The sequence below is a fragment of the Sinocyclocheilus anshuiensis genome, unplaced genomic scaffold (assembly GCF_001515605.1).
Source record: "Sinocyclocheilus anshuiensis isolate Anshui unplaced genomic scaffold, SAMN03320099.WGS_v1.1 scaffold3214, whole genome shotgun sequence".
In the NCBI taxonomy this organism is placed as follows: domain Eukaryota; kingdom Metazoa; phylum Chordata; class Actinopteri; order Cypriniformes; family Cyprinidae; genus Sinocyclocheilus; species Sinocyclocheilus anshuiensis.
In genome coordinates this window covers 229,111-239,642 of record NW_015538259.1, presented here as the reverse complement: position 1 = coordinate 239,642, position 10,532 = coordinate 229,111, and the positions used below count along the sequence as shown (strand labels likewise).

General features: G+C 35.9%; 1 protein-coding gene across 1 annotated transcript in view; it reads left to right on the top strand.

Annotated features, from left to right (window-relative positions):
• Nucleotides 1-10,532, top strand: part of LOC107683745 (poly(ADP-ribose) glycohydrolase-like) — a gene marked incomplete at its 5' end in the record, with an annotated part of 34,437 nt that overhangs the window by 4,893 nt on the left and 19,012 nt on the right. Inside the window, 2 exons of the mRNA XM_016479807.1 lie at nt 5,707-5,799; nt 6,930-7,084. Coding sequence (XP_016335293.1) covers nt 5,707-5,799; nt 6,930-7,084 — 248 coding nt within the window. The remainder of the gene's footprint in view (nt 1-5,706; nt 5,800-6,929; nt 7,085-10,532) is intronic.

Below are 10,532 nucleotides of genomic sequence, written 5' to 3'. Positions count from 1 at the left end.
CGCGAGAGATCACTTCCGGCGCTTGCGTAAACTACGCCAGAGCATGTACACGCCTCACGCATCGGATGCCTGCGCACGCCCAAAGACAGTTGGACATAGTGGTGTATTAGAGGTAAAAAATTATATAAATACTGTTCGGTTTCTGGCACAAACCGATCGTTTCGTGTCTTAGGACATCAATGTGTCGTCACGAGCCACAGGGTTTAATTTGGATTTGTCTGTGCATGTTTTTTTTACTCATAGATTTTGTTACCATTGCCGTGCATTATAAGACCGATAGACTGCAACGGTTGGACTTAAAAATCATCATATGTGTTCTACTGAAGAAACAAAGTCACCTACATCTTGGATGCCCTGGGGGTAAGCAGATAAACATCAAATTTTCATTTTTGGATGAACTATCCCTTTAAGAACACAATCTTGTTATCTGTATTTTTTTATGTAGCTATTAATTAATGTAGTGTTGTTCTCACTCTTTCAGCTGTGATTAAATATGCCAGTACTTACAAATGCATACTTTTCCTTGTGTAATTGCTTTTTATGAATCCCTACCAGCGCCCTTTTTCTAAATTGTCTGGAATGTTATTGAATATTATGGTACTATATAGACTTTTGTGGTATAATATTATTGTGTGCATACATATTTAAATGCTTTTAAGCCAGCTGTCTTATTTCCCTGTATCATCAACAGAGGGCACTGGTATGTCAGCCTGGAGAGTTGGCGATTGATTTTCAATTTAAGAGATTAAATGAAACATCTCTGAACAGCGGTCAGTTAATAACTGTAAGAGAGTTTTGAATCGTGCATGTCAAATGTGTGCTTGCACTATGACTGTCAATCAAACATTTTTAAAGCAGAATATAGAGCAACAAGACCACATCAAAAAATAAATCCATGTTTACGCAATGCTGCATACAGGCCATAGTGAAACTATGGCAGCTCCCACTCTCCGCTTCGGTTCTGTGTGAATGAAATTAAGAATCAGTGCAGGCTTAAGGCTCATTCACAACAAGAACGGTAACTAAAAAGATGACTACAATGATAGCTATATTTGTGTCAACACTAATGCACAATAACATTCCATTTATAATAAGTGCACACTGCAGTTTTGTGATCTGCAGATTTAAATGCTGGATCTTCTAAAGCAGGAAGGATTCTGATTGGCTGTCAGTATTTTTATCGTTAATGAACTGAAAAAACTTTGAAAGTGATTCCAACTATATTTTTTCTCTGTGTGCCGTTAACATTGTAGTTGTGCTGTGGACTCTGTTATTCTTCTAAATTTAGAACAATTTCTAAAACTATTGTTATAGTTATCCTCTTTGGTGTGAACAGGCCTACTATCTGAAAGCGGTTTCCTCTGGGACATAAAGTGGTCTTCTTATCTGTCCTTCTATGTGAATTTAAATTTCAGGACAGATGTTTATGTTATTGGAGACTTGTGGAATAATGAGTATGACCATTTAAATCTATTGGCTGTGAAATAACATTTGAAGATAAGAATGTCATGAAACAAAATTTCATTATTATTTTCAATTTGATTAAAGCTCAAGAATAACAGAATAATTCTTAATATAGTTTTCATCTGAATAGATCACATGCATTCTGTAGCTGCATTTATACTCGGTGTTATTCTGTATTTACCCGTGCTGTTATCGGCCCTATAAGGTGTGCAAATAGAATGGCTCTCTGGTGTCTTCAAATTGTGTCTGTTACCGCAGGACTCCAATAATTGTCACAAAGCTGAGCGGCTGCTGGGATTTTGATTGACAACAGAGGTGTAATGGCTATGGAAAGAAGCAAAATACAAATTAGGACCGGACTTGTCATAAATTGTAGTTGAGCCTCAGCCCTACCCTGAAATGAAAGTGTCAGAGAAGTGGGCTCTGATAAATTCACACTGCTGGCTCAGTGCACAGAACTCCACTTCAGCCTCTAGCCCTTCGCCTACACAACCATCTTATTTCAGTGTCTCAGAATAGCGGGATTCCCTGAAGCCAACACACAGTATTTGTCTAAACATACTGACCTGCAGAAAAATGCTAATTATATAAATCATGCAATGAATGGAACTGGTTGATTTTGCAAGTAAGAAATACTGGTTGGTTTAGGACTTTAACTGCCCTTTTATTTTATTTTATTTTATTTTATTTTATTTTATTTTATTTTATTTTATTTTATTTTATTTTGACACAGGGATTTCATTTGAATTACAATACAGTTTCGTTTTTTTGGATCTTAAAGGGATGGTTCACTCATCCCCGCACAATGAAAGTCAAAGATGTCCGACAGTATGTTGTTTGAACCTCACTGACTTTGTTTGGATAGAAAAAATGGTTGAAATATTCTTGGGAATATATTTTTGTGTTCTGCAGAATAAAAAATAGTCATACAGGTTTGGAGACAGCATAAGGGTTTGTAAATGATGGTTGAATTTCCATGTTCACGGGTGATATGCCCCTTTAAAACCCCAAAAATGGCGTGTAAAATACGAAGCACGATATGTCATGTACTCATAATGCGGAGTGTCCAAGAAAAATCTGCTATTTATTTTCAGTTTATGTACTCACAAATCAAAAAATAAGAAAATAATGACCTCATCCGACCACCCTTTGAATTTTTATTGGTTGGATTGGATAGAGATTGTAGTATGTTATCTAACAGGTTCTGGTTGGGCAGAATAAGGGGGAATGAAGGAGGCCGTTTGATTTAGTGAGGTCTAACTCCTGCAACCTCAGCTCAGGCCCATCCGGCCTGTCAGCTCTCCTCACTCATTAAACCCAGAGGAGCACTTTACGATGTCAAGCAGGTCATTACTTATGACAGCATTTATTATTATTTTATTTTATTTTATTTTATTTTATTTTATTTTATTTTATTTTATTTTATTTTATTTTATTTTATTTTATTTTATTTTATTTTATTTTATTTTATTTTATTTTATTTTATTTTATTTTATTTTATTTTATTTTATTTTATTTTATTTTATTTTATTTTATTTTATTTTATTTTATTTTATTTTATTTTATTTTATTTTATTTTATTTTATTTTATTTTATTTTATTTTATTTTATTTTATTTTATTTTATTTTATTTTATTTTATTTTATTTTATTTTATTTTATTTTATTTTAATTTATTTTATTTTGACACAGGGATTTCATTTGAATTACAATACAGTTTCGTTTTTTTGGATCTTAAAGGGATGGTTCACTCATCCCCGCACAATGAAAGTCAAAGATGTCCGACAGTATGTTGTTTGAACCTCACTGACTTTGTTTGAATAGAAAAAATGGTTGAAATATTCTTGGGAATATATTTTTGTGTTCTGCAGAATAAAAAAATAGTCATACAGGTTTGGAGCAGCATAAGGGTTTGTAAATGATGGTTGAATTTCCATGTTCACGGGTGATATGCCCCTTTAAAACCCCAAAAATGGCGTGTAAAATACGAAGCTCGATATGTCATGTACTCATAATGCGGAGTGTCCAAGAAAAATCTGCTATTTATTTTCAGTTTATGTACTCACAAATCAAAAAATAAGAAAATAATGACCTCATCCGACCACCCTTTGAATTTTTATTGGTTGGATTGGATAGAGATTGTAGTATGTTATCTAACAGGTTCTGGTTGGGCAGAATAAGGGGGAATGAAGGAGGCCGTTTGATTTAGTGAGGTCTAACTCCTGCAACCTCAGCTCAGGCCCATCCGGCCTGTCAGCTCTCCTCACTCATTAAACCCAGAGGAGCACTTTACGATGTCAAGCAGGTCATTACTTATGACAGCATTTAGTCAGGCCTCCTTTGCGGGTGTATAAATGCTCCTTGGTTAAATTGTCAGGCGAGGCTTCCCGTCCAGAAGAGCCCTGCGCCGCCTCTCCTTCCTCAACCCATTTGCATCTGTTCCAGGAATCCCATTTAATCAGCTGAGCACGCCCAGTAACCTTGATGAAATGGGCCCATGACTGAGCGCGCTGCCAATCGCAGCCAATATATTTGTAAATAAGTGTGTTGTAAATCTGTGTGATAAAACAGTAGCGTATTTATTTTTCCCGAAATCATACAAGGTTGCTGAGCCAGCGTGTGCTGTTTTGACACCCTCCGCTTCAGAATGAATATCACAAAGCAGTGCTCTTTGCCTGATCGGAGATCTACGGTGACGTTGCTTAGCTGTATTTTACCCGAGATGAAAAGTGCACCGAGGGCTTTGTCTTTATTTCCACCTCAGTCATGTCATTCACCAGTGGGAGCTCCGCTAATATCACAAAATTACGTTTTTGTAACCTCTGTGCGATAGATCAAGTTTTGTTACTGCCTTTTCGGACACGAGTGAGTTTTTTCTTGCTACACTGACAAACCGAGGAGTTTTACAGTGGGTACGGAAAGTATTCAGATCCAATCAGTATAATCAAACACAGCTGGACTCAAATGAAGGTGTAGAACCATCTCAAGGATGATCAGAAGAAATGGACAGCACCTGAGTTAAATATATGAGTGTCACAGCAAAGGGTCTGAATACTTAGGACCATGTGATATTTCAGTTTTTCTTTTTTAATAAATCTGCAAAAATGTCAACAATTCTGTGTTTTTCTGTCAATATGGGGTGCTGTGTGTACATTAATGAGGAAAAAAAATTAACTTAAATGATTTTAGCAAATGGCTGCAATATAACAAAGAGTGAAAAATTGAAGGGGGTCTGAATACTTTCCGTACCCACTGTATATATTAATTCCCTGAATCAAGCTTTTTGGATGCTCCAGGCAATAGAGAGATAAAATGATTGCTGGGATTGCCCATAAGAACTCCACTAATATGGTTAATAATTGCGTTTAATGTGTTTATCCAGTGCACTCTGAGCTTTTATGTTTTACTTGCAAAAGTTGAAAGCAACCTGTTTTTGTTGCCAAAAGCCAGCAGCTCAGGATGCAAATCATTTTTGTTCACCTATTGATGTCATTCTGACAGCATAACGTCCTATCGTTTTTTTTTCCCCCCGACACATGAATAATACTCTATATGACAGCTGGGTTCAAGTGTCTTATTCAACAATATGGCTCCTTTTTCTGACAGTTGTTTTCCATTAAATGGTGTTTTAGAAACTCATACTAAAAAGGCTTGATTGTTTATTCTATTTTGTACCAGACAGTTGACATTTCTTTTTCTTTCTTATTAGATTGAGGACATAACATGGTAATGTTGTAAATCTTTAATTGGTAATACTCAAAAGTATGATTCATTCTCTAAGCAGAGGTGTCACTTTAATTTAATTTAATAGACAAATATTGACTTCTTTTAAGTGACAAAGACTCAGATTGTTACAAATAATTGATTTAAAAGAAACTTTACTTTATATTCATCTCAGATTCAATTGAGAAAGAATGTATTATGGTTTCAACTGTTTTTAACACTGACAATACTAAGAAATGTTTCTCGAGCAAATCAACATATTAGAATGATTTTTGTAGGATCATGTGACACTGAAGACACTGAGGAATTAATTATAACTTAAAATGTATTCAAATACAAAACAGTTATTTTAAATTGTAATAATATTTAGCAATATTACTGTTTTGATTAAATAAATGCATCTTACAGACTTTAAACCAATTTAAATAGTTGTGTATATTTAAAGTGTGAACAGACCTGTTTCTTCATTTGTTTGTTAATCCTAATCCGCTATCAAACACATTTAATCCTTCTCCTGCAGGGTATGGAAAATGAAGAAGTACAGCATCTCTTTAACGTCACATTGCCAAAGATGATGAAACTGGTTTTGAATACGCCCAAGATTTGCACCCAGGTGAGGCTACACAAAATCATATGCTGTCCTTCACATTGGCTTGGAGAGACGCTCAGGTTTTGGGGTAAAAATAGATCAGTAGTGATAATCATGTCTGGCTGGTAAAGGTCAATGGGCCCAGCGTGCTGCGGTGTAAAATCAGTGGCTAGTGAAGGACACTTCCACATGAGCACAACTGCCTCATTATCATCTGAACTAATGGAGGCCAATGGTAGATGTCCATCAGGCTAATTTCTGACATCAGAGCAAAAATGTTGAGGGATATGTTCTTAAATGCATCTAAATTTAATGCTTTAAGTTTTCACAAATGTACTTCTATGTTAATCCTCATGTTATCATTTTATTTTCCTGCTGAAGAAAAAAGTCTAAAATCAGCCTAAAATGGTTGGCTGGTTTTAGCTGGTCTTACAGCCTGGTCATAACTGGTTTGCAGGCTTGTTTTAGTGGGGGTTTGACCAATTCTTTAGCTGGTCAGGCTGGAAGACCAGCTGACCAACCACCTAAAACCAGATTGGCCAGGCTGGGAGACCAGCTAAAACCAGCTACTTCCAGCTTTTAAACCTGCTTAGGCTGGGTTTTAGCTATTGTGTGTTTTTATTTATGTATTTTACATTTTTTATTTGTAAGATTCTGAAGTACCATTTAGAAACAGTGTTTGATAGAGTGACATATTAAGCTAGAATAGATTAAAGCATTTTTAACATTGAGAAAATAAACAATTCAGCTTTAAACTGAATAAATATAGGCAAGACAAGGCTGCAAACTATTCAGTAAGCTAGTTTCTACTTAGCCATTGAATCACTGTTTATGTAAGATCTTGCACAGATAAGAAGCCTTTAAGAATTCAGGAGTTTTTGCCCTTAAAAAAATAAATCTCTTCTAGCTCAGATCCACTCTTTATTTATGTACTTTTTATTAATGTTTGCATTGATTAGTCATCTATACTGCCCTTAAGAGTCATTAAGTCTGATCAGTGGAGATGGATGACGTTCGGTGTAAATGCTGCTGGCTGATGGTGGGATACAGCAGGGCACCTTAATTACTGCTGGCCATTTGCTTAATGTAATTCTGTCTCCCTGTTTGGTCAATTGCTAAACTAATTATCTTTGCCTCTCTCTCCTCTTCCACAGCCAATCCCGCTGCTTAAGACAAGGATGAATCAGTCCTTGACCGTGTCACAGGAACAAATTGCCTGCCTTCTTGCCAATGCCTTCTTCTGTACATTTCCCAGACGCAACTCGCGCAAGTCCGAGTATGCCAACTACCCCGAGATCAATTTTTACAGGTACTGCCTCCTCTTCAGTGGCGTCGCTCTGGAGACCCGTTACATATTTTGCCAGTCTAGTTATTGATTGTCTGAGGTTTTAGATTTTCATCCAAATTAGGGTTTATCTGTAGGCTGTTAGGTAAGTCACGACATGATTTAATTTAGCTTCCCATTATCTAGTAGTCTGTTTCTATTACATTTACAATGGATTTTGGCCTGTTAATGTGGAATGTGGAGGCCTCAAGTATCAAATTTAGTGAAGGTTCCTCTTTATCAAAATTACACTCCTCCACATTCACAAATCAACAATGTGATTTTCATTTACAATGACCATTTGCACTGTTCTGACTTTAAAACATCATTAAATGTTTTAATATTGAATCACCCATAAGGGGGCGATGATGCTTCGGACTCCAATTATGGGTTTAGAAATATGTTGTGAACAAAATTGTGTGTTGCCAAATTTACAATTTTAGAGTTTTAAGACTTACACAATATGGCTAATGTTACAAAAAAGGTCTTGGTTGACTGTGATTCTCCTAGTTCGCTGTTGTTTGGTTTGATAGATATCGTCTTTGCCGTTATACAGCGTGTAGAGGAGACAACGTGTAGGAGTTTCTCTCCTCTCTTAAATTGCAGCTGTACAACAAAGCCACTCATGTGGTACAATTCTTAAATCAAGCCTTTACGGGCTGATTAAAACAAATGAATTAGATGCTAGGGAGACTGATGTGAAGTGCGTGGCCATCCATCTCTCGTCTGTCATCGTGCCTACTCGGATGAGCAGGATCTCCTGCAGCCAGAGCTCATCTCACTACATGGAGATGTTGTTGGTATTCAACAACAGTATATCGAAGGGTACATATCGTTGACAGAGCAGTAAGATGTGTTTTAATCTAGTTAACTGTACATAGTTTTTGTCATATGGCCAGATATTTAGAAAAGCCCATTTTATATGGCTCCCTGTCACTTGAGAGATTCACATGACAATGAAGTGATGAAGTGTTATTTGTTAATGCTGTAGCATGTGAAATGAGTTGTCAACATGCATACATACATATATATATTAATTTGTTTTTGTTTTTTTTCTTTTGTTTTTTTTCCTCCATGGTCTGTCTGAATACTGGATTCTGATTGGCTGGCAGGTATGCAGTAAAACTAAAAAAAGTCAGTTTAATGCACAGGTAGTTCCAAGTCAGTTTAATCACCATTCTATGCACTGTTATTTGATGCTAATTGATGCACACAAACCCACACACATCACTCGCATGTCACACAAACACACACACACACACACACACACACACACACACAGAGAAAGAGAGTCAGAGATCGCAGATCGCACATAAACTTGTTACTAGATCGCTACATTATATTCCTTAGCAACGAGGTGGTAAAATGTTTTTGAAGTAGCCTAATTGTATGTATGTATATATTTAAGGGATAATCAACGGCTTGCCGCATCGAGTGGTTTTTTGCCTCCACGTCGTGCATTTAAAATCCTTTAATGCACAGCAAACCGTTGATTATCCCTTATTATTCATACATTACATACATACAACGTTTATGTATTCATTAAAATTAAAAATAGTTAATACTATAGTATATAATTGTATATTTAGCTGTGGGGAGAGTGTCAGTGTGCTTTACTTTCCACTTGTCACTGAGAGAGTCACATGATGAAAACAATATTTGTTTATGCTGTAGATGCTAAAATGTCTTAATTTAATATATACAGGTTTAATATTTATACAGCTAAAACTATATACAGGTATGTACGATACTAATATATATATATATATATATATATTACACACACACATATATATAATTTAAATATAATTTTCCTTATTTTTTCTTCATAGCAAAACATAGTGAAAAGTGACAACTGTACGCCATTCCAAGAAGAGTATTAATACAGTGACACTGTGTTTGTTTAACTAACTGAAAATGGGTGTTTAGGAAAGTCATCAGGAAACCTGTTTGAAAACAGGCATTATTTTAATTTGATGATGGTAGTGGTGCAGAAATTAGACACTTCATCTTTAATATGGCTGTAGTTACAGCACTTATCCTGTAAAAATGCCAGTCATAGATTGTCTCTGCTTTAATTAAGTTGTTTTCATGCAAGTCAGAGTAAGAGAATTATCCTTTAAAACTCTTTAGGAAAACTGCCTGTGGTTCATCGTGCCGCACACATTCAGAAAAACGTAGCAGCAGCCCTCAGTTTTACTCTGTCATGCTGAGATGGCTATTGATTCCCCAGGCACTTCAAGTACTTATACAAACTTCAAGACATACAGAGGAGCTAAATTTAATACATTTGACTTCATTTGCAGCCATTGTCTTGTTTCTGCCTTTTTCGTCCCTGCTGGACATAGTTAAAGTGCTCTAGATAATGAAGGTCTGAGTGAGATCAGCATTAAATCTAATTGGTCATTCAGGTGAACACAGAGACACAAAGTGTGCGCAAGCATCATACACTAACAAACAAGTACCATTCTATTTTTTTTTTTTTTAAGTAGTACTAGTTAGGACATTGTGGGCCGTGACTTCAGCCATGCTGCAGAAAACAAGTTTCAGCAAGACCGCAGAGGATCCAGACGTGTGGATCGTTACGGTGCAGCCCACTTTAAATGAGTGACTGTCCATCAGTTTACTCATTGGCTTGAGCACTGCTGCTATCAAACACCAGGCAATTTAGAGATTGCTTGTTTGGCAGAGCTGTCATAGTCTGCCCTCTGGGAAATGACATATAGGATTGCTGAAGATATATTTACTTTAGTTTCAAAATGTGCACATCAAAGCAAGCTTTCCAGCAGTACACCTGCAAAACTATGAATACAGATCCACCAGTGAGATCCGAACAGCTGTCATTGTTTCTTGTAAAGATTCAGATTGATTAGGAGCCGCCAAATTGACATCTGTTGCCATGTTCGTCACCTTCGATTATGTGAGATTTACATTGTGTTGTACATCGACTGCATTTATTGAATTACATTTATGTGTGAATGGGGTAAACCTGTGTCAGTTTACTTAACTGTCCTTTTGTCAAGAAGAAATCAGTTATAATTCTGGATGTCCACTATCAACTTAAATTGGACTAATTTAACATTTTTGACTTACAATAGGTTACTGTGGGGGAAAATCCTTGATCACAAACAGTACCATTCAAAAGTTTGGGGGTCGCTAAGATTTAAGCATTAAATTAATCAAAAATGTTCCTTACCAAATAAAAGTTGTTCTTTTGAACTTTATCAAAGAATCCTGAAAATGTATCACATTTTTATACACGTTTAATACCTCAAAAGTATTCAGTAGCACAACTGTTTTTAACATTGATAATACTAATAGATGTTACATGAGCACCAAATCAGCATATTAGAATGATTTAGTAATTAGATGTGTTATTAGTATTTTCATGCATTTTAATGCAAGACTCACTATGATATAGATTGAGCCGCTG